General features: G+C 32.3%; 1 protein-coding gene across 1 annotated transcript in view; it reads left to right on the forward strand.

Moving 5' to 3' along the window:
* Nucleotides 1–26,411, forward strand: part of LOC143200255 (neurotrimin-like) — a 328,665-nt gene that overhangs the window by 296,542 nt on the left and 5,712 nt on the right. Inside the window, exons 7-9 of the mRNA XM_076410681.1 lie at nucleotides 11,703–11,852; nucleotides 24,210–24,284; nucleotides 24,340–24,399. Of these exons, the coding sequence (XP_076266796.1) occupies nucleotides 11,703–11,852; nucleotides 24,210–24,284; nucleotides 24,340–24,399 (285 nt within the window). The remainder of the gene's footprint in view (nucleotides 1–11,702; nucleotides 11,853–24,209; nucleotides 24,285–24,339; nucleotides 24,400–26,411) is intronic.

The following is a 26,411-nucleotide window of genomic DNA, read 5'->3' on the forward strand; positions in this document are numbered from 1 at the left end:
AACAACTTTGATTTAACCACGGTCCTTGGCATTAAGCATAACGACAAGCATTTAATAAGCTTCCATAGATAATCCCAAAAAAACATCCGTTTTGCCAAGTCGGATTACTCGTGTGGTTGAGATTATTTTCCTTGTCGGATTCTGCATTTTACCATAAGGATAATCTCCATTATAAATAATCACGAAATTAAATTGACTACCATGCCCCAGCAGGATACGAATCCACGACTATCACAACAGTAGGAGGGTCGTCCTGTCACCTTGACCACTACTCTAACCGAGCTGGTAATTTTCCAGTTATTTTTTTAATAGTATTAATTTATTGAAGTATATAGACATTGAGTTCCCAAACTACATTTTTGACATTTTTCTTTACCTTAGTTTCATTATATAATTTCAAAAATTTTGCTTTCGAAACTCCTCAAATATTTTTAGAAATTTTGGGTGGTGCTGCTCCGTCATATTTCGATTGACGGTTTTAGTTTCGGTGGTCTAAAAGTGGTGGTTTGGAGGTCAATGACAAAGAACGGCATGGAACGCCCAGCCTGACAACATAGAATTGCTACAATTAATTGACGTAATCCACTACAAACTCCCAAGATGGCTTTGAAATTGAAGACTTAACTTTTTACAAACTTTACTTGCAACGAAAAGTATCCAAAGGTGGGAAAAATAGTTACCGCTCGAACTGAAAATTCCCGTTAGAACCGTTTTACCATGTAACATGTTGCAAGTGGTGTTGAGAAATGTATCCACGGCCCAAACGCAAAAGCCAGGAGAACCACGGGCATCGATATAAAGGTTTGTGCAACCGATGGTGAGATCAGTGTATTTTGAACGGTTGGAATCGAATAAAACTATTACTGTAACACTTTCTCGACATAAATTGAATTAACTGAATAACGGATTGTTGTAAATGGACCAGTAATAATGAGTAACAGAGGCAAAGTTATTCATATTCACCGGGATATTCTTCGAAAAGTTGCGTATGGCGTAAGGTATCGGTGCAGCTTGACTTGGCTGACATACTATTTCATAATGCTGTAAAAGTGCGAAACTAAACGAACGTTTGGATTGCAGCCAAAATAACAAGGTCGCTAATCAGAAATATTTTGTCCACTCACAATGGCACAATGTGGCGAATACTTTTTTCATCGCTCTCACGGCCGTTATGGGCCTAATTGAGGAACTAGGAGATTCTGCCACATTCGAGACTAATAACCATCGAAATACATATCAGGGATATCACTGTAAACTACTGTTTAATTGGATATTTCTTCATTATATAACAGTTTTCCAATTATGAGTTTTAGAGTGCCTTTTTTACCAACTACTGTTTATCTGAACGGCACCCACTGTTTTATGATATAAATGTAAACATTGGTTGAATTTGATGTATTTTAAAAATCTAAGTTTGTTTATTTTTTAATTTTTAGTGAGTTCCTTATTTATTTTGTGAGGTCGGTTCAATTTTTTTTGTTAAAATTATTTTATTCTTATTACATTGCCTTTTCTCATGAAATTATACACAATTAATTGAATTATTTTTGATGACTTAAGCTTTTAATCTGCGCTGACCAAATGGCAATGTTGAAATTATAACCATATTTTCCTTACGTTTTTCAAATGCAAGGGGTCTGTGAATATACACAGATTATGTATTTCATTTCAGTTATCGATGTAGGTCCGAAACGTAGAATATATATATATATATATATATATATATATATATATATATATATATATATATATATATATATATATATATATATATATATATATATATATATATATATATATATTATGTCTCCTTTATACAGTCTTACCCCGCCTGATTACTGGCGCGACTGGGATCATTTTCCTTGTCGGATTTTACATACTTGCCTAGGAAAATCACAAATATTAAACAATCACAAACATATATTTACGATCATGCCCCAGCAGGTTTCGAACCCGTGGCTATCGCAACAGTAGGAGTTCGTCCAGTCGCTTTCACCACTGGGCCACCAAGCCAGCTATAATGAATTTTAATGGAATATTCACGTCCTGAAAAAGAACAATCTTATTAAGTTCCTGCATTTAAGCAAGTAATATTTACCTTAAGTTCCACAAGAAAAACATCATAATAATAAAATTCCTTAAATTTATACACAATGCAAATTTATGCAAAAATTTAAAATCGAATATTTTCCCTTAGTCTCTTTAGTGATATAAACGCGTAAAATATGGTTACAGGTGTATCCATTTAAGTTCTCCATCTATATTTCTATATTTTGTGTTTAACTCCACTGATATTGATTTAGAAAAAGTCATTTCCAGCGTTTCACCGATAGCAGTCTTCTTGTATCTATCGTAATAAATACGTGCCGACACTATATCGGACTTCAGTCGATATAGTCACAACGATTCGAGATGGAAAGGCTGTAAAACTGAGTTGCATAATCACATACATTACACCCGTATAAAACAGGATCTGTAATGTTAGTTTAATGCCTTTCCCCACCCGATATCCATCCGTATACGTGCATCTACTTCCAGTATTTTTTTGGTTGTTGCCGGTGTTGTCGGTATTCGGTTCGATTCCGCACCGGCCTCATAAACAATTTAACAGTTAGTTTCGCTTTATGTGCATTTTTATACGATAGTAAAATTGTCAGAGAGAGGATTAAAAACAACAAAGTGCTACGTGCACGTTCGTAAAGTCCGTTCGATAACGTTCAATGGTTTCGGATTTTTTTTCGGAGTCCGTGTCGCGTTTTTTTTGTTGGTTTTAGTTGTCGCCGTTATTGAAGAGAAATATACGGGCCGTATCGACCGTGAAACAACATTTTGTTCAATTAATCTCTGTTACAAATGAAAATAAAACGTATTTTTTCTGGTGATGTTTGAATAAACGATGGAAATTGATAATAGAAAAATCAGATTTTTATAAAGCAAATGGACTTTATGACTGAACATTGCGAAATTAATTGGAAACGTTACAATGGAATGGCTTAACTCAGTTAAAATTTGCCATTTTTGTAAAGGAAATTTTACAAATAAAGAATCGTTTATTAATTATTAACCTTTATGACATTTTTCGCTGGAGCATTTAATATTCAGTTTTATTAACTTTTAAAAACCCCATTTTTGGCAGGTTACTAATAAAAGCATAGAGTTTTATATTTTTTAATTATTAACTATTGGCTGGAGTAATTAAAAGCCTTTTAATAAGAAGTTCTTTATAATATATTAAGTTCTGAGATTGTTATTACCGAAGGATCTACACTACTGATAATTTTAGAGCTGAAACAGTTTGCAATGTAGGTTTTTTACTTATATTTACTTTCAATTCCTCTCCAGAAGACTTTTGAAGTAGCGTACTATGAGAATTACTGTTCAGGTCAATTACGGAATTGTTAAATTTTAACCTATTAAGCAATAGTTTACGATTCTACCATTTGTCAATTTCTTCTTTTTTGTGCCTGATAGAGTTCATTCAAATCACTGGCTTTATTGAATAGAATAGTTCTTTCCACTAGTCCAGATAGTTGATTGTATATATCGCTCGACTAGCGTGTCTATTATAATAATTCTTTCCATCTGATCTACAGTAGTGTACCTTTTTTCAAGCTTGTTCCTAAAAAAGTGGATTACCTAAAAGACACTTAATTTTTATTTACAGAGTAATACTTTGAAATAGAGCTCCCTGAAAGAACTACTTATTCGTAAATTTTCTGAGAATACCCACATTATGATTATATTGAGAGTATATTACCGACACAATTAGTTATATATCAATATTTAGCTCTTTAATGCATTATTGGCGAGAGGGGACCCATATTTCCTCGTTCCTCTTCGAAGAGACTGATTAAAATATCTATATATAAAAAGTAGCGATTTATGAAAAACAACGTTTGCCGGTTTGTAATCTCTTATTATCATACCTAATGTTTTGAAGAATTTTGCAGGCATGTAGGTGAATTTCATAAGCTGATTAAGACATATGTTTGGACGTGTAAATTACAAACTGTAATAAGCAATAAATTCGTAATGATGTAATTATGATAATAAGTTATGATCATGTAAAGTCACTGCTAATTTGGAGACACTATATACAAGTATATTGACTAATTTCAGGTTGTACTATCGGTTTACACATCACAATAAGGATTAAAAATACATTGCGAATTGTTTCATCAATATGGACAAAAGCAATATATTTGTTTGTTATGGATTATCTCTAAACTGGTAAGATGATAAAGAAGGACCGGATTGAATAAATTTGGAGTTCGCAAAATTTACTAAGACTAAGACTAAGGACTAAGAATCGATTAAATGTCTTGAATTATTATAGCTAAATCGATTTAAAATACATTTAATTTTACTAGTGGTTATTCAAATGCGTTCAGAGGGGAAAAAACTAACGGTTAACTAGGCGATAACACCTATTATTTTATTTATTGATGGCGTCAGATTTTTAATAGGCAATTTTTATTGTCAGATGTTAGTCAATCAGTGTAACTGAGTCTCTGACTAACTTCTTACATACAATTTCCGTTGGCAGTTGATTATTGAATATTTCAATGATAAAATGAAGAAGCATGTGTGTCACTGCCTATTAACAGGTTATAAACGTAATATTATGAATAATGTAATATTTCTGGCATATTGTTTTGTGCATGTACGTATTAGCATAATATATTATGCTTAAAATTAATTAAATATTGCTGGAATTCTAATTAGTTTATATTATTATATTATCTATGGAGAAATACATTATAATGATAATGATAATGTTCATCAAATTTTCATGTTTTTACTATGAGCAATCAGGATCAGAATAAGTTACCAAAGAGCAATAAAAGAAAGAAGTTGAATCACTTCTAATAGCAATCAAGCAAATTGGTTAGCTCCAAAAGTAATTCTTTTGAAGACATGGAGATATAAATAATTTGAATATAAAAGTGTGGGCTATTCGAAAAAGTCTGACACCAGTTGAATTTGGGAGTACCAGACACAAAAGAAATATTAATTTCAATGATAATAGTAGCAACTGATTAGGAAGAAAGTTCTTGATCGGGCAGGTAGCCTGCAGGTTCCGCATTTAAAGAACATGAAGAAGGTGGCGTTAGCATTCTGAATCAATATTATTGCTGCGTTATCTATTTGTGCATTGCCACATTATCAACTGATTCTAATAACAACTGGTTCTAATAAAGTGTCATAAACCTTTCGTGGTTTTACTCAACAATAAATAGATTTGGGGAAAAGGGAGAGGCAATTTGGTACGCACCAATGGAAGGTGTTCCAGAAGGGTACTATAAATATACAGAGCATGGTCAACAAAAATCACTAAAGAAAGTATCTAAGAATACCAATGATTAGAATGCCACTCTAGGGCCATGGCTCTATATGTAATGGAAATTTAGACAGAAACATTGCAACTCAATTGATCATCAAAGGTGAACTGACGAAAGAATATAAAATCGACAATGACGAAGAAATGTATGACCCCTCAAGTACACTTTGCGATCATTGATTAATATTCAGTCATTTCATGAAGAAGGATAAGTAACTTTACACAACGTTATTTCAATTAACGCAATTTTGTCGCATTAACTCTGAGTTATAGTTTATTTTGGCTTTGATAAACACCATAATTCTAGTCGAAATAAAATAATGATAATAACTAAAATGTTATTAAATATATTTTTTAAACATTCTAGTACACCTAATGCATATATTTTACCTTCCTTATAGAGCATATTTACCTTTACATTTAGTTCTTCTTTCGTTCGATAGTGCGTTTCCTTGTCAAGTCATTCTGAGATCGCTGCATTTTTTATTCCTTCAGTGTTATCACCTGTGTACCCCATTCTGGATAAAACTAATCATTGACTTATTTTTTATTTATTTTGCCATATCTAGAGAAGTCATCCTCTCCTCATACGTTCTAACCTAATGCTCTGAGCAACATAAATATCTATGGGCATAAATCGTTCACACTCTACAATACAACTTCTTACAGTTATCATATATTAATTATATACTCACTTTTAGTTGTTTGCACTCTCATCACCCTGTCTTGGACATTGTCAGCATTTGATCATAATCTCATGTTCAGAAAGCTTAATTCAAGTAATCAACTAAGAGTTATCAATTTAAAATCTATCTAACATTTGTTGAACATTTCATCTTTGTCAATTTCTTATTCATTGTGTCTGATCAAGTTCGTCCAAACCAAAGGTATTATTAGCCGTTTCAACTCAACAATTCTAAAAATTCTAATAATATTTAATCAATTATGAATAAAGTTTACCTTTTTCCATCATCTTTTATTTTCTTAACAGTTTTAATATCATTTTGCCATGAGAGACCCCATGGCCCATTCTGAAATATTCATGTCTCATCTAAATACATAAATTGAAATAATAAGTGTTCTTTAAATTTATTATATGCTTTTAAACATATTGTATATATTATCTTAGTAGCAATATCTGAAAGTTCCATAGTCGAAGTAGACCTCTTTGTGGGTTATCTTTCAACATTTAAATCCTATATTACCTAACATGCTGCAAACTTCTTCTGCATGCCTCAAAGACCATATCACATAGATTTAAGCTAACCGTGGAAACTTTCCAGATAGTTTCCTCTGAAATAATTGTGTTGGATTATGTTGTTTTGAATAAAGTACTCACTGCTTCTATACATATCATATATTTGATTTCTGATATAGCTAACATCAAGCTGATCTTGATTCGTCACCCGTTTCGTACGAGGACCGTTTCACCGTTTTCACCGTTCGCCGGTTTATAACCTGTAGTTGTTAAAGCTAATATTTAGAAGATTTTTGCAGACATTTGACAACCGAACGACTCTTGCAGGCTAATTCGTTTATATGTTCGAACGTACCAGATAGCTTTGTACCTATTTTTACCCGGAAGAAAATGATAATGAAAATATTGTCCGATTCTAAAACGAATTTACAAATTACGGCTGCCAATATATTTAACCACCTTATGACGTATGTTCACTGTTATTTTGGATAGACTACATAAGTACAATATAAGTTTATAGCAACTAAACATTTTTAGTGCGACGAACAGGTATGAACGCACATAAGAAAATTTTCTTGATGTAAGACTACTGACTGATAATTATTAACGAATAGAAACTTGGAAAACTCCTAATTTAGAAAAATCTAGGTTTACATATATGTAGGTTATAAAACTGCATATATGTTGCTATAAAACTGAATAACAAAAGGCTCTCAATTTAGTCATATCTATCGCATCATGCTGAATAAATTTGCCGCCTTATAAAATCTCCAATGTTCCAGATTTCCATCGGAAATCCAGAGCACAAGCCGTCAAATCGAATTTTCTCTCTTTCAAAACAAGAGAAACGCTGTTTCGATCTCCATATACGTTTTTGCCGTTGGTATATTCCGCGCATAGTGGTGTCTATTTTCATTTCGATATCGAATCACCAGCCTTTGATGACCTATCAGCCAGCACGAAATCCGGTTTCATTCCGGTTATGATTCGAAGTTATTAAATGCGTGTGTAGTACTACAGTTCTTTGTTTCAATCCTTTTACAGAGTTTCTTTGTTAACATTAATAACAATAGACGTTATAATATCATTAAAACTATTTTCCTCAACATCTTAGGTGATTGCATGTACTCTGATTATTTTATCACTTTAAAAAGGCATTTATTGAAAAAACTTGGTATAGCATATTTTAATAAAAATATTTTCCATTATTTTCTACGACAATCATCGTCCAATTTTCGAATTTATTGAGATTTTTAAAACTCTGTGAGAGGTAAGTCATGTAGTATCAATCTGATCAAGTAGTAATCAAAAGGCACTATAGATAGAGAGTTCATATTGTCATTCGTGCTGCAACAGCGTACCCTTTACAACTCTTGCAACCCGTGGCCGAAACATTTCATGCAAGAGGATAACTTTTTATTGCCCGTCTTTTCTGTAACAATACGTTGTTCAGTTTGTTGAGTCGATGGCGGTAGACCTCTGCACCAACATTTCAATAAATTTGTTTCCGTTTTTGCAGCTCATACTACACTATACCTTGCTGTTTCTTCCATGTGAACAGCAAGACTCAATTTGTATCCTTGTTTCATGAGCTCAAACCATAATGTTTTACTACATATTCTTCTACTTTTCTACATACTTTGTACATATTTCTTTCTTTTACTTTTTTAGTATAATATGAAAGGGAACATTAGAAAGAAACAAGGCAAAATTTCAAAACTAATCATAATTTCTTGAATTATTGTGAATATGAATGGTACTAAATCTATTGTTGACCCCACTAACTAAAGCTCTTAATATTTACTATATTATGCGTCTTTACATTTAGAGACGCTCTTATTATTTATGGTGTATATGTCGATAGACAATATTTCTTTCGTCTATTGTTAAAAAGTAGTTCAGAAGCCCTCGACATAATTAGATATAAAGTTTGGTAGATATACAAAAAATATTATGTTAAGATAGAGTATAAAGAAATGTAGAGAAGAAACAAGTAGCGTACCTAAAATATAGAATATAAGTTATCTAACGTAATATGTATAATTAAAGTTAGTCAATAAAATTTATAAACAATTAAGAATATAGTTTAATATATACTAAAGCTAAATAAGCATACTATAAGCAAATTGGGTCTCTGAGTTATAAGGATGTACGTGTAACTTCGATGTACGTGTTAATAACTATATACTTCGTAGAGAGAAAAAACCTAATACCAACATACCAGTTTAGGTTTATTAACAAGCATTCAACAATTGGCCAGATTCACAAAATAACAGATATTATTGAAAAAGCATACAAATGTAAAAAAGTATGCTCAACTTTATTCTTACATGTAGCACAAACCTTCGATAAGGTTTGCCATGAAGGACTTGCTCATAAACTACAGAAAATGTTACCAAAACAACACACCGAACTGTTAAAATCCTACATTACAACCAGGATGTTTATAGTCAAACAAGAAGAAGCTTACTCTACAATAACAGAAGCTGAAGCAGGTGTAACACAAGGAAGTGTACTGGGACCAATGCTTTATCTACTCTACACTTATGATATATCACAAATGGAGAACATTACGATGGCTACATTTGCTGATGATTCTGCGATTATAGCTGTTGAAGAGAATAGTGAAATAGCCTCACGAAAATTACAACAGGCAGGTGACAATATAAATAATTGGACACAAGCTTGGAAAATAAAAATTAATGAAAGTAAATCTCTGAATGTGCAGTTTACCTAGAAACAGACCGTACAAGCACCAATAATATTAAATAATACTATCATTCCATATAGCAACAACGCTATATATCTCGGAAGGAATCTTCATCCAAAACTTCGCTGGAAGGAACATATAAAGAAGAAAAGACAAGAAATGGAATTGAAATATAATAAAATGTACTGGCTAATTGGAAGAAAATCACAATTATCGGTACATAACAAATTGCTATTATATAAGCAAATACTGAATAGGTTTCATGGACATATGGAGTTTTATGGAGATGTTCTGAAAAGAGTAACAAAAATAAAATACAAATTTTTCAGAATATAGTCCTGAGAGGTATTGTGGGCGCACCCAAATACTATAGTACTGATTACCTACATCCAGACCTTCAGAGACCCACGTCAGTCAAGAAATCAAGAGTATTGCAAGGGGGCATGAGAAAAGACTCCATTCTCATGAGAATATTGAAGTATTGCAGCCTTTGGATAGCACCAGAACAGGACACAGACTCAGAAGAATCAAACCATCTGATCTTGGGTATTGTTATGTAGTGAGGTGCACGTAATAAAAAATACAGCCGTGACATGTATAAACATTATTTCACCAGAGACTGAGATAGGGCCTATGGGTCCTCCTAGTTATATACCTAGATTTAAGTTATCATAAAGAGAAATTGTAGATTAGTCGGAAACGACTAGTAACAATGTAATAATTAAATAATTTAAAAATTCTATATACCGAAATATTTGGTTACCCGTGTTCGCGGGCTAAACTCCCCAACGTTATCCTTACAATTCTTGTACTACATTTAATTTATATTATTCACTATCTTTATTTGTTCCTACTATTTTACTTCTGTTTTCTTCTGTCTATCATTTATTACATTTTTGTTAAATATATAAATAAATAAGTAAATATAAATAAATAAATATAAATAAAATAATATAAATAATAAATGATAGGAACAGAAGTAAAAAAGTAGGGACAAATAAAGATAGTGGATAATATAAATTAAATGTAGTAGAAGTAGTAATATATAGTTTTATTAATTTATTTCTTATTATCTTTATTTATTAAGCCAATTAAGAATTTATAATATTTGTAACATGGGAATATATTAACAATATGAAATATCGTATTATATCGAATATCTGGTGGGACCACATCACAGTAGGAAAGGCACAACGGAACATAGAAAATACATGGAAAAAATATCTAACAAAAAGCATGTAGCATTGTGTCGAGTGAGTGCTCTGGATAATGGACGTGCAGGCCCATGGAAAACGAATTGTTACACCTGATGAAAGAGCGATATTGTTGCTATAACGGAAAAACTCAAAAAGACACAACCATACAATTTTAGGTGTCTCACGTGAGAGTGTCGTGGATGGAAGCGTCTTTCCCTCACTGAAAATCTGAATGAATCAGGATTCCGTTTAGGTTGTTTTGAGCCAGACGTCGCAGTGATCAACAAGAACCCGAAAAGATAGCTGCAGTACACGATGCATTCATAGTGTAGATTAATTATTTAAATAACAGAAACAATAATAAACATAAATAAATGGTCAGCAACAAATCATGTATACAGGCGATTTTGACATTTTTTACAACATTGTTTCTTCTGCTTAGCTTATAATAAGATTATTATCATTTGAGTCAGAGTCCGTTTGCCAACTTGTGAACAAATTGGTATCAATATGAAGATTAAATATCCTTCGAAGTCAGCGAACCCAAAAGGTGGCTTTGTTGAATGTGAGGTTTTTCAATACGTTTGTGGAGTATCGTCTGTTCAGGTGATGAGTAGAACTAAAAATCTGGCGCTATTTTAATATTTCATCTTTGATAATAACGTTAGTTTCATGATTTAATTAGAAACAATCTGAAGCTGTGAGTACGATGAGTACTACATCTGCTAATGATTAAAACAAAACTAATTTTAGTACGAGTTTTAAAATGATCAAAAAGATCTTGTGTCGTTATTATCTCTGTTCTTATCGCCAATATCCTGAGCCAAAGCCAGAAGCGAAGGAGTGGTGTGAGCTTTTCGACTTCAATTCTGAGCTGTTTCAGGTTCCTCAGACCCAAAGTCTTCAAAAATGATTTTCAGCTCAGAATATAACCCAGATATTGATGGAAATTACGCTGAACTTCACTTTTACTTCTAATCATCCATTTACGCAAACCTAATAAACAAAATAATAATAGCTAAAGTTTATAAGACAGCCAAAAAAGATTATAAAGACGTAGCATCACGTGATAAAACAGTTTTTATTTGTTAAAATGTTTCTCTCTTGACCGGAGATAATACTTCCGAAATGGATTTGGCTTCAGTTAACAATAGCGTGGAATAACTTACACTTATTGGCGCAGTAAAGATGACTCAATTCGCTCTGCAGGATTTTCTCAATTTCCTCTAATGGCAGGGCTTTTCTATTCGATTTCAGGAACGAAATACGAACCGAACGTAGCAGATAACGCTTACAAAGTCCACATGAAGCTGGTCATTCGTCGTGTCGGCCCGACCGACTACGGATCGTACAAATGCGTGGCAAAGAACTCCCTCGGAGAAACTGATGGCACCATTAAGCTGTATCGTAAGTACAACCATTTTTTTCCTATACTCCTCTCGCATTTCTTCGGTCAAAAGACGGGGTAATTAATTAGCAGCACGCGATTATTTCATTTGTGATATTATCTAACCAAATTAGAGGTTATTAAGGTGTTGCCGGAATATCCGGCTCTGATTGCTCACCATGATCCTTATAGAACAATTTTTTGTGATCCAAAATTAACTAAATAATGTTTTTTTGGTATAAATTTAATATAATACATTCTATAAGCCAATTTTTCTATATACATTAAATTAACTACCGGCTCGGTTGGTATAGTAGTAAAGGCGACAGGATGATCTACCTACTGATGGGATAGTCGCGGGTTCTAATCCTGCTGGGGCTTGGTCGTAAAAGTATGTTTGTGAGTGTTTAATAATTGTGATTGTCTTAGGTAAGAGGGCAAATTGTAACAAGGAAAATGATCCCAGTCACGCCATTAACCAGGCCGGGTAAGACAAGGTGTCTTCTAGGATAATTTCCAAGTTAGCTACTCACCAGTTAGTAGGCTTTAATGTCGAGGATCGTGGTTCAGAGCCCACCTTAATTAGTAAGTCTAGTCCAGAATAACCCTCGTTGGTAAAACGAGGCTTTAAAATGTAAAAAAATTAATTGTATTTTACAATTCAGGGCTGTCCAAAGTAGATAGGATCTAGGGTCAATAAAAATGACTAAATACTTTGGGGCGCCGCAAAATATTGGTAAAAACAAAATCCAGGTATAATATCATTATTTTCTTATTGTATAAATTTATCATTAATTTATCTTTTACAATCCTCTCAACATCTACGTCAATATTGGTAGTAGCTAGACGCAGTGCATGCGTAAATGATGTTTCTGTCAATGAAGGCGTGTATGTCGATTTTATAAACTTCATTGTCGAATATGCATTTCCACAAATACCGGTACTGACTATCATTGAACCCATTTTTTATAGGAGCTTAAAAAATCAATTCCTGATTCTGCCCCTATAAAAAGGCTCTGATTGAAAATTACACAGTTCTAGTTGTTAATCAATTTCCACACTTTCAACTGCGACCGTTATTTGATGAGTGAAGAGTTCTAGTGAGTAGTCATATTCACTCTCAAATTCTTTAAATTCGAGGAATAGCTGCTCAAATTCCACAATTACTTCATCCATGTATTTCTGGTGATTCAGAGAGTTATATAATTCAAAATTTTCCATCTCTAAATACTGTTCTTTACAACTACGGAAAAAAAGAAAAATCATTTTGTTCTTGAGACGTTTTGAACAATTTCATTTCTCTATTCATATTTTTTGCCTTGTAACTTTAAATTCAATGCGTTCAAGTGGTGCATCATATCAGTTAGGAATGCAAGATCAGCAAGAATGTAAAGAACTGATTGCATTTTGTAGTTCGAAAGTGACAGATGCTATTTGGATTTTTTAGCAATAAAGGTATTTATTTTTGTTTTTGAAGCGAAAAAGCGTTGCAAGCACTGTGCAGTAATTATCCATCTGATTTCTAAATATAATAATAAATATTCATAGGTTGTATCAATTTCACTTAAAAAGTTTCTAATTTTTCTATGTGTCATGCCCTGTTTCCACCTCCAATAAAATTGGTTATTCTAACAACAACTTTCTTAGCATTAATTTGTCGGAAATATTATTCACATTAGGATTATTGGTGAATAATGCAGTGGAATAACGGGCAGTCAATGTTATTTTGTTTTAAAACTTCCGCCAATCCTGTCACTGTCTCTGTTATAACTTTTACCCCATTAATCACAATACAAGGACATTTACAAAATCCTCCGTAATCCATAACAGTCTTGTTTACTGCCTTTAGTTGTTCCATGTAGTGGCACTATGTCTAGCATTTCCTCTGTGGTTGTAAAATATTTCGAAACGCAACGTATATAATTATTAATTGACTAATGTCGGTCTGGTCGGTACTTTCATCCAAACATATCGAATAGTACTCGCAATCTACACAGCGACCACATATACTTTTCGAAATATAATAACCCGTGTCATCTATTGGTCGGGCCACTACATGATGAGATTTTCCGCCAATTTTGGCTACATGAAGCGTGAACCATTCCAACTGCCCATTTTTTTTATAAAATTGCATCACTAAACGATTTCTTAGCTTTGGTTAATTGTAATGAGATTTCAAATGAGGTAGCCAAACATTGTTCATTATCTGTACTTATTTTAGAAAACTTGTTTGCTGTATTAGCTTTTGATTGTATACAGCTACCATAACTTTTCTTGCAAATGCCGTGGTTTTTTGGCGATTTCGTCCTTCAAATGGTCCAATAATGCTATGTTTTGATGGTCCTTCCTTTTTCAAGGTAATCAATAAAAATTATTCCATGCGCATTCCAAAATATAGACGCCATAACCTTGCCAGCCGACTCTTGCGTTTTCTCACGCTTTGGAGCTGGTTCATCGTGTGTAGTCCATTCAGATGACTGTCGATTGAACTTCGGAGTGAAATGATGGGGCCATGTTCTATCCATTGTCACATATCGACGCAAAAACTCGGGTTTGTTATGCTTGATTAACGTCAAACACTGCTCCGAATCATCAACTCGTCGTTGTTTTTGGTCAAAAGTGAGCTCGCGTGGCACCCACTTTACACAGAGCTTTCTCATACCCAAATATTCGTGAATGATATCATGTACACGTTCAGTTGATATCTTTCGAGTGTCTGCTATTCTATTCAATTTCAATTTAGGGTCATTCAAAATCATTTTGTGAATTTTTTAATGTTTTCATCGATAACAACTTCTTTTGGGCATCCACTGCCTTCGCCGTCTTCGGTGCTCATTTCGCTACGTCTAAACTTCCATATTCATTTCTTATTCATTCTAACATTCCATATTCCAGGCATACCAATCCTTGACGGTTGATTTTCCTGGGGAGTGTCGGAAACTCGGCATCAGGCCAAGTTTTCGCTTCAACTGTATTTCTTCTCTTTAAAAAGCAATATTTTGTCAAAACGCCAAATTCCTTTTTATCCATTTTTTTCACAATAACAAAAGTTGTTTCGCACAAAATGCTATAATTCACAAAGTAATGATCCGACAGCTGTCAAATTTATACACGCATCTTTTGAGGGTTAGGGCTAACTAAAAAAAGCATGTTACTTTTCAATTGACCTGTTATAATTGATCTCATGAAACCATTATTTTTATCTAACTCTTATAACTAGTGTCTATACATTACAGTTCTGTTCCATTAATTTTACAACCTTTGCTTGTACGTTCTATGTTTTGATTTCGCACAAGCTTTTTAAACTACAATTTGGCCACACTTCAGCCCAGAGAATATTGTTGAAAGTTATTGCCCTCTTTAGCGACACTAACTCTTTAACACTAAGCGTTTCCAGACACCAGCTCAAGAATTCATTTTAAATTTGGTTTTGTTGAGCAAAATCTTTTTTTATAACACTTTGTACTTTTAGTGCATTCTATGATTTGTTTCAGGTAGCTTGAAAACTATCTAACTAGAAATTAAATTAACTCTTGATCATTTCTGCTTGACCATTTTTGGAGGTTTTGGCGTGGAATTTTGGGACAATAATATATCTGATATTAACTTGATAAATCGATATTTAACAGCATTGTGAAAAACTATAGAATTCAATCGCGACCCTTGATCTTACGAATAAAATTCATTCTGCAATATATTGGGATATTAAAGTATAATTCGTCATCAAGAAGATATTGCAAGATCATTTGATCATACAAATTTTTTTACTTCTTATATCACTCATAATCTGTCAAATGCTCAAAAAATTGCTCATATCGATTGGCGCATATATATTTTTAAGAAATTTAAGTTTTAACAGGCTTCATAAATTGTGTGTAATATATAGATAGTTGTTGAATTTTGGATATATGCCTATGAATCAGCAAGACGAATCATTCTCCATCAATATCTATTAAACTTTCAAATATCGACTCAAACTATAGCATTTCTGTTAGGCGAATATATCGAATTGTCGCAGTGGCGACCTGATTTAGAGGCGAGTGATTTTTTCAACTCCTATATATTAAAACTAAATTAGGTGATCAAATATTTTTATTATAATTAGAACTTTAAATTATTTAAGGAAATTATACTATTATCAGTCAGAAATCAGTAAATCAATTTTCGTAGATTGAAAATCATTCCCAACTTACCTTTTTAAGCTTATTGGCTTTTACCCATATCGTGATGGTAGCGTATGGTTATGATTATTCAACTCTTCCAACGATACCGATGTTCGAGTAGAAATTAATCTAGTGCGACGAACTCTGACGGAAAATGAGATACAGTGAAGGTTTGAATGACAATTAACTGAAGAACTATCGCGAGTAGTATAGTAATTTCTCTGGATTGGTAAATTACGGTAATATTACTTAATCAATTTAATTTACTTTTTATTATCAAGAAATAGGACATTTCCGAGACCCATTTTTAAACATAAAAGAAAATATATTAGTCGCATACACATAAACATATCGATAACGGAGTTTAATTTAACCATGCGATAACCAGATACAGGAAACCATTGTGAAATCGCCACTAAAATGTAATAATGTAGATAATCCACGCAGTTACAGAACATTCTTCGAATAATTAGTATGTGACATAACGCTACAATACATGTTTTATATTCCGACCAAACTTGTTAAACTAAACATTTTTTTAAACTATATAGTTTGTAGAAAACAGAGAAACTTTATAGTTCTTAACTAACTAAGGCATTTTAGCAAAATTCGAATCATTACAGCTTCTGTATGTTTATTCTGCTAAAAAAAATTTTGTTTTCTTTTCGAAACATTACATTCGAAAGTTAAGGAAGTGCATCATTCTTAAGCTCCAAGATTATTATGAATATAAATAATTCTGTAGCAGTAAAATAATATTACGAAGTACACATCTAGTGCCAGTCATTTCTTTGCGACATCTTTGTTCCAGAGAATTATTACAAATAACTAAAAATGGACCGATCAAGAATATTTCATAGATTTCTTAGTTTAGTTGTTAAAATGAGTATCAGGCAAATACGGAAATTATATACAGTAATATTGTAAATCATATATGGAGGTTACGTGTTCAAAATGTTTTGTTTTTCCTTCATGTCTTGATTTATTTTTTTCATGTCAATATGCAAGTAGTGCTTTTGCTGGCAACCATTCAAATAATAGTAAATTGAATGAAAGAACAGCAATACACATTGTAATAAAAATAAAAATAAAAATAATACATTTGTGAGCAAGCCATTAGTGTTCTGCGGTTTCGTCTACTACACATCACAAAATTTTAAGATTTTAAGTGTAAATGTTTGTCTGAAATTAAAACATTATCATATCATATATAATCATAGCTAAAAGAATGTTCATCTTGTGGGTCGGAATGTGTGGCTGTCGATGCGATTGTTTATCGGAACACTCGCTACTATTTTTGTGGAAGGAATTCGCACGGGAACAGAAAACAGTGGTTGAACAAAAACCTTTGAATTTAATGTATATATAATAGTGATGGCCTAAAGGGTTGTAGCGACCGCTATATTACTCCCCTCCTAGTAGAGCTGCCGTGGAACGTACCTCCATGTGGTGCAGGTTCCTGAGCATACCTGCCATTCCGCAATCAGTCGCCCAGGGCCGCCTTCGATTTATTTTAGGGTACCTATAAAGGTGGTGCATTGAGTGTCCCGTTTCGTGGTACAAGGGTGTTCATGCCTTTATGTCACGCATGATGGGGTTCTATGATCCTCGTCCATCGCGATAATCTCGTGGCATAACGACGACCATGTAATGGTGATGAGTTCCTCGCGCTATGCTTCCATGAACGGATCCTGTTGAGCTGGATTATCCGTTAGGCACTTAGATTACGTCAGAGTAACCAATTGTAGGAATGTTCAATTTATCGGTTGGAATGTGTAGCTGCCGACGAGATTACTTATGGGAACACTCATTACATTTTTGTGGAAGCCATTCGTACGGGAACAGAAAGTACTGGTTGAATAAAACCTTGTTTATTTCATGTGTTAAATACTACATGTGTTCGATGGGAGTATGGACAGGATATTAGGTAACGTTAAGGAAGTACGGAAGCGCTATGGAAATCATACTGTTACAATGGGTAGAGAAAAGAAAGAGAGATGTCGTCGTGGTGGTCTTTTATAGCCCTGAATCGCATGGTACCAATGCTCCGCTGTTGCCAACCTTTGAATTTAATGTAGATGTAATAGTGATGGCCTAAAGGGCTATAGCGGTCCCTACGTAGCTATCAAAAAACAAAGTAATTTTGTTAGCAAATAGAAATCTACAACCTCGGAAAGTCATGGAGAGCTTAATTAATATATTTCGTTCAATATAATACCAGAATGATAACCATAGAATATGTTATACAGCACGTTTATAACAATTTATACAGAACTTTACACTCCACATAATCATCCTATAAAAGTTAAGCAATAGTCTATACATTTATACATAACTAAGATTAAATATGACTCAACGAGAAACTTTTAACCAAACTTTTTTAATTTCCTTTATTAATTCGAACTATATAAACATTTTTAAATCAATTTATGGTCAACAATTCCAACTTCGAGAATTTAAATAGATTTTTTCCGCTTGTTTGCAAATATCCCACCGACGGAGGAAGTTTGGAAATAAAAGTTGGCTTATTAAACTTGTTTTTTCGAATTTCGGTTAAAGCTTTACGGGAATTAAAAAGTATCGGAGATTAAACTGTAACGAAACAGGCCATTATGTAATTAATATTTCTCATATATTCGAATTTTATAAGTATGTTTTAATTTTATGAAAAATTTGCATACAGTAATTTTTCATTATAAAATATATTTCAAATATATGTGGATAACTTCTTCCACAATATACCTATCATCATCTAAAGCGTGATTTAGTTATCTCGAAAGCAATTTTTGCATTATGTTTTAACCTATTTAAATACAAGTGTATGTACACAATTGAAAATTCAAGAGTTGCAAGAATTATTTCAAGATTTAGAAAATGTTCGCACCAGCTCAAACTTGACGGTTTGATCTAAAAGTGTGTGACCTACACGAGTAGTTTCCAGTAAAACAGTTTTCTAGTTTGACAGAAAAAATATATTCTGAACCCTCGAAGTCTACCGAAGAAATGTTGATTGCAATGAACAATACATTCACTGTAGCATATTTAAAATTCATATCCTATATACCGTCAATAAATTCGAAAATTCCAATCATGATTCTTCTTCTAACTTCCTGAGTAATAACTACGTACCACTAGGACTTTTATTAAATTTAAGATACCTTAAACCCTGACATCATCAATTCAACACATTCTATAGATTTACATGAAATATATATTGGATTAAAAGCTGGAGAATATATGAAAAATATACCTCCAGTGGGTATTGGTTATTGCAGATTTCTATAAAACATATCAAGAATTTTATATAACAATGACGTCAGATATTACCAAACGATTTGATTTCAGGGACCCATTATTTTCTGCAGCTACAAATTAAATTACGCACACCAGCTCTGTAGTTATTTCAACTGCTTCATGAATATGTAACAGTACAGAAATTAGATGACGAGTGGCGAGCTCATGCTGTGATAGCTTTTGATCAACATGAGCTTGAACTTCATAAGGATCACATAGTAGATTGAATGTTACTAGAACGAACTGTATTTATTTGGATTTGTTGGTAATTTAATTTGTTGTATATGTGACAAAATTACATTATTATTCTTATATATAAATAGTCAGTTGGTAGTAGTTAAAATAATATTGTTAATAGATATATAGATTTAGGCAGAAATTAAGCTAAATTGTGGGTTTATATATAAATATAAATATAAAATAAGTGTAGTAGATAGGTTAAATATGGTTTTGTTTGTTTATATATAGTTGGTACAACGATTATTATGTACATGTTTTATATTAAAATGTTTCTTTGTGTTGCAAATCTATGTTTGATTATTTTTTAATTTTTGGTGAAGGCTTTATTTATATTTTGAAGTCGGTTCAATTTCTTTGTTAAAAGTATTTTATTTTTTCTAATTTTAGTGTTAGAGATTTATTCAACAAATTACACAGTTTATTTTATATTACAATGGGTCGGCCTAGTAGAGATGCAGCCCATATGAGGAAAAATAGGAATAAAGAAATAATGATTGAAAATAAGGAGCGCTTCAGGCCCGGGGTCCGCTACCTAGCCTAGGTGATTTGATAAATGTTTGAACTAAAAAACAACAAAAAGTTATTGTCCCCTCCGAGAATCGAACCCGCAACATGATTTTTGCACTGAACGGCTTCCGATTTTACGTCACATCAGCTTAGCAATAACATTATACTTAAATATCTGATTATTTTAGACAAAAAACATTTTGTACGTGCCTTTGAAATCTGAGCGTCCCTGATTCCTGCCCCCTTCACCGCGACAGATCCTAATCTGGTTCGAATAGGGCCATCCCGGAAATATGCTTTTGGAATAGAAAAAGAAATTTGAAAATCGGCCCACAATTGATGGAGAAATCCGTGAACATACATTAAAAAAATATATATGACATACAGCCGAACACAGAACCTTCTTCTTTTTTGAAGTCGGTCGGAAATGGAGCTTTTAACAATTTTAACCCATCTAACAAAATGCTCACAAGAAGAATTTAGAATAATTGTTCCATTTTATGACAAGATAAAAATTAATCTGATTTAAACGGTAGAGACTTGTTTCCTTTCTTAAAATAAGTTTGAGGGGAATAGACATTTTTTCCCCACAAATTTTTTAAATAGTACTTGTATTATTGGGGAAATTGATAAACTAACATTGGTAATCCTGTATATAATAGCTTACCCCAGATTGCGCTTGATTAATTTTATGGTTTGACGCTTTCAACTAAAATAAGAACTAATACAAAACATTTTTAGTGTATATTGTCTAAAAACTAAATCCCATTGCTATTCTGATGTTGAAACCATGAAAAACCATTCTACGATTATTATTTTATAGACAATTTATTTTATTTCAATATTATTTAAAATCCACGTTCAGATTTTTAAGGTTGAAGAGATAGCATAAAGGTATTGTATAAATTTCACCCTAACGCAATACTAGATCAAATAAATAGAATTCCCTATGATTCAAATCTAAATCCATCAAAAATCTAAAACGCACGCCGTTAAATCGTATTTGCTCTCTTTCAAACAAGAGAAACTCAGTTTCGAGCTACGTACACGCCCTTGCTTCGGTGCCCCATTCCGCATACGAATACAAATAAATTCTGGTCTACGTTTGATGGTCAATCTCTTTGATATATGCATACAGAAATACTCGTATATCATGAAAACAATATTAGTATGATATGAGTTTGAATAAATTAACATATGTCGGTGATTTTGTGTCTAAGATTCGATGAATATAATTCAATATATATGGTTTATATTGTTGTATTTTTTTATTATTAAAATATCAGTAATTAAATTGTTTTTCTTTATACGAATTATATTGTTTTTCTTTTTCCAATATACTTTGAGTAACTATCAACAACATATTTTGTTTAAATCAAAAATGCGTATAAATATAACGCAGGTCTGCATAAATATATTCTAAGGGAGTTTTGTGATTTAACGATGACTCACTTGCATATATTAAATCCTTCTATTTTTCCCAGCGGGACCACTCTGTCTGTATCCCGGGAGGCCTCTCAGCGTTCAACAGCAGTTTGATATCATTGAGACGCTCTATTTTTCTTGCTAGCTTTCTCTACCTCTTTAGTATCATGGTGGAATTGTTCGCCATGCTCTCCACTCAAGTTTCTAGAATCCTTTTGACAATATATTTATAGTGTATAGGGCCTTTGTGATATATGATGTCTTGGTCCGTTATTTCATAAACAATCATGAGCCATAAAATCCTACTGTTCTGAAGTTTTCTCCCTATTATTTTCATGTTTAACATATATAAAAAAATTAGCTTTATTTTCTTTTTAGAAGTAAATGTATCAATATAAATACTAATGAATTATCAAAATGATCTGCTTTGATCTTTGTCTCAAAAGGGAAAAAGTACGACCTCTCCGATGCATTCATCAACATTTCTACGTTAATCTCTCTCAATTTTTACTGAGTTGCTAAACTAAAGTTTTACTAAGTTCTTGTCGTTATGAAGTTGAATTAATGTTTTCTAAGCTAAACTGCTCATTTTCTGCTCAGTATCTTTGAAACGCCATCTTAGACTCAGCAACAAGTTCCATGGCTTCCATGAACACTCAGTGATTTGTTTTAAAAGTAGTTTGACCTGTCAGAAATGGAAACTTGGTCCAACTTAGTCCAATAAAATAAGTTTTATTTGTAATTCCAGATACTTAATTGCAACAACAGAATACATTATTTTATTAATAGGATACATAAGATAAGATTTTAAACGGTGCTTTAGCGACATATAGTCTAGTTTAAAATATCCCCAATTTAAACCAACGACTCAAGCCAAGTTCACAAATAAGTTACCTAGGCAGGTGAACAGACTCTCAAATAGTGTATTTCTGCAGTGACGATTTCAGACATATATAGGATATAAGTATATATACATATACATATATATATATATATATATATATATATATATATATGTATTACATACATAAGATACTGCTACATATAACCATATATGAAACCTCTCATTGTTGGTGTATCAAAAGATAGTGTCCTTAGACTCCATTGAAGTTAGTTTATTCCACTGCTATCCGCTGATGAAAGGAGTAGCAATAACCATATTTGCTGATGGTATAATTCCAATCCCTGGAAATAACAATAATGAGACCATTGTAAACAAATTACAAATAGATGTCATTAATATTATTAAGTATACCGAAAAATAGCAAATAAAATTCAATGTTACGAAGTTCAAACATGAGTCGCGCAGTGATAATTAGTTCTATAATAATTCCATGTTGGAACACAGCAAAATACTTCGGCATGATACTAAAAATTAAAGTGATAAAAAGAAGCAAACGGAACTCCGTATGGGACTAAAGAATGTGGTGGTTTCTTGATCGACAATCCACATTATTACTCCAAAATATTCTTATACAAAGAAATTTTGAATCCAGTGTGACATTATGGAGTACGGGAAATGAGGAACGGGCGCCAATATCAAAAAACGATACAACTTTATCAAAAGGATACATTCCTCGCATATTTATTAACGCATATTAGAAATGAGAACCTAATGGTGTTAACAATCAGCGAAGAAATTAAAGAGTTTGCGAAAAACTTTCTAATGAGATTGTATAAAGATAAAAAACGTTGAAGTACTATAACTGCTTAACAACAGTGGACCTATTCGAAGGTTGAAAGGACAAAAAATCTTTGAATTGGTATATTTAGGCTACGTGTAATAACTATACCCAATTTTAAACTTATGTGTATGAGTGCACCAGTGTCATATCCATGAAAGACTAATTAAATTTGGGTCTGAAATCTTAATTCTAGTCCTTAAGAATAATATTAGGATACAACTAGGAATTTAGTTGTAGTATGTATGCCATCTTCTTCTTAAGTAAAATATAATTGAAATTAAAAAAGATCTATTCGCAAAACTCTTTCATATACTAGGATGTAAATCAGTTCTTTATATTTTGCATTGGCGCCTTTAAATAACCCATATTGTGTTTATGACATTAAGAAATGTGTTTCAATATTTCAATTTAAGTATGAAATTATGAACTTTTAGTAACAGATTCGACATATTGTTTCTGACCATATCTGATTGAATAATTCATGTCATATGTGAAAATTTTCTTTCAATATTTTCTGCTATAAAAACATATGTAAATGAAAAATTTTACAATTTTTTAAACACAATTGGAACTTATTTAAATCTGCAAATTAAATTTAAAAATTCATTTATCTAAAGTGAAATATTCAAGTCAAGCATATGTAATCGATTGGATACACACTTGATTGACCGGAAAAAAACAAAACTGTTCCCAAAAATATTTAAAATTTCTGACGTTATGAGATATATTGATTCGGTGTAAATGGTCAGTTTGAATTAACACCACCGAACTCTTCCAGCAAACAACGATTATAACGTTTAATTACTGAACGTTAATCACACCGCCTGTACTGCGACTAACTTGCAGCAGGACATTATGTTATCCTTACTAATTAACTTAGGATTACAATGTCTCTTAGACGTATACGCTGCTCCTTTAGTTTCCTGCTGGAGAACTATGAAATTATGGCGATACCACGCCTCGCTTCTTGTTAGTTATAAGTTAAACCACCGCATTGTTTAAAGGGTTCCTTCCCTTCCTAAAGATAATATATTAGATTTAATGTTATCTTATTTGGTTACAGGTATTCCAAACCCTTCTACAATCACACCAAGTACATCTTTGACAACGCAACACTTAAAATTAGTCACAATCAAAAGTAAGTAATGAAAATCAGGATAATTGAAAAATTAAATATATCCAATTTGCTACAGATGCTGTTAGGGACCATAAACAAGTGTCTGGGTCAGAAGAAAAGAATCATGAAAGTTCAGGTGAGTTTATTGGTTTACGATACGCCGAAAACCTATCATAAATATGTTGATAAAATACAAAATGTCTATTATTGTTTCAAAATTTATTTTGGAGCCTTCAAAGAAAACAATTTTCGAAATAACACAACAATAACAACCCATAGCATTTGGCTGTTGTTTTGGTTTTTGGCTAGAAAATTATTTACAATGGTATGATGTTATGCGGGATAGTACATTGTTGTGATGGAAGTCCAAGAGCATTCTTTCTGAAAAGCAGCTTGCTTTATACAAACTTGCTCTCTTAAATGTAAGATAATGCTCATAATTACTGCTTGCAGTGCAACCATTTGGAGAAATTATGATATATATTGGATTTTTATCAGCAGTAAAGATCGCTTAGTACACCACTAAAGATGAACTAATAATATCAAATTATGTAATCTAAATCACAAATTGTGTCCAAGCTTTTGTATATAGTATATAGAACGGTTGTATCAACTTAAAAAGGACGACAATTTTAATAAACGTATTTTTACGGCGGAATTATTAGGTACTTGGTTATATTCTGACTATTATATCATAAAAAAAATCATTAACTGAAAAAAATTGATACAATATATATTGGTCAAAATATTTCCCTCTTTTTCTAACTGTCTTATCTTACTTTTCTGTTACTACAGCGATACAGTGTCTACAAAGAGATGTTGGTTTTATTTCGTACTTTTTCAGCATTTTGGAACCGGAGTTGTAGCGGTTACACTTTTTGTCAAAAATCTCAATGCACTATGGAAGACCCTTCGATTTTGTATTAGAAGCAATGAATGTAATGTTGAAATTATTTAAATTAGCGTTTCCAGTTAAATTTTGTAGTGTAGTTTATTGTTGGAAACGGTTTTTATCAACTTCTAAGCTGTCGCATAGTTCTTGGAGAGCTAGCGCTGGGTTTGCTTTCAACGATTTTAAAATTCACCGTATTTCTTGGTAGTTAGTATTAAGATCGCCACTTTTAAATCATTGAAATCAAAATCGACAAATGTGATATATGGGAGTAGCAACACCTAAGCATGTATTACAGGTTATTGCTGCAGATTTCATATAAACAACAGGAAAACTCGATGATGAATGGGCAATTTGAGAATTCAATAAAATTAAATAATTCAATGGTGAGGCTGAACATGCTGAAGGTGATTATGATATAGGTAATTGAGACTCAATGTTTCTTGATCAAAATGTTGACTCAATTTTGATATATTTGATGATATTTTAAATAACAGCAGAGAATTGAAGGATCTAGATTCCAGTTTTAAATGGCCTTTGAAACGAAAGATCTATTTTTTAAATAAGTGTGTAGGAGCTCTATAGCTGGGACTTAGGGCTTAGGAGTATGAGCTACGATGAGAAAACTACTAGCTGAGTTTATTGCAATTTATCGGTAGATTCTGATCCACAATGAACCTATTGATGATAAAAAAACCCGTTTAAAATTCTTAGTCTAGTAAAAGCAGACATACAAGAACTATTATGCATTATTTTAATTTTTTTATTTTAACTTTTTATTTTATTTTTATGCATTTATTTCACTGTATGTGTGATGTAAATTAAATACATTTTTACCTATCTGTTTTACTTATATGTTCAACATATAGCAATATGTAATGTAATAAAAACATAATTCAATGTTAACTTGAAAGAAACCAAGTCATTTTATACTTCGGTGTAACCCTGAGCTATTAGAACTCAGTAAAACCGTTGCTCATGCGTATTCCTTCTATATCAGCTTGATATATTTTACAACTACGTGTTATGGTTTACGAGAGTTGTGGTCAGAAACATTATTTTACTTTAAATTTATATTTACAGATGTTTGTTAAGGTAACATAATTATTTATTAGTTAATAAAGAAAATTAGTAGTAGACTAATGTTACACAACAGTCTTGGGTTCGAATTCTGCTGGGGCATGGATGTACATTGTATAAATGTCTTTACAGGCAACACTGGAAAATCCGACAAGGAATAACTATCCCAGTCACGC

This window comes from Rhynchophorus ferrugineus, unplaced genomic scaffold, assembly GCF_030347505.1.
Source record: "Rhynchophorus ferrugineus isolate W39M unplaced genomic scaffold, kcgeb_rfMv2 rfM1, whole genome shotgun sequence".
In the NCBI taxonomy this organism is placed as follows: Eukaryota; Metazoa; Arthropoda; class Insecta; order Coleoptera; family Curculionidae; genus Rhynchophorus; species Rhynchophorus ferrugineus.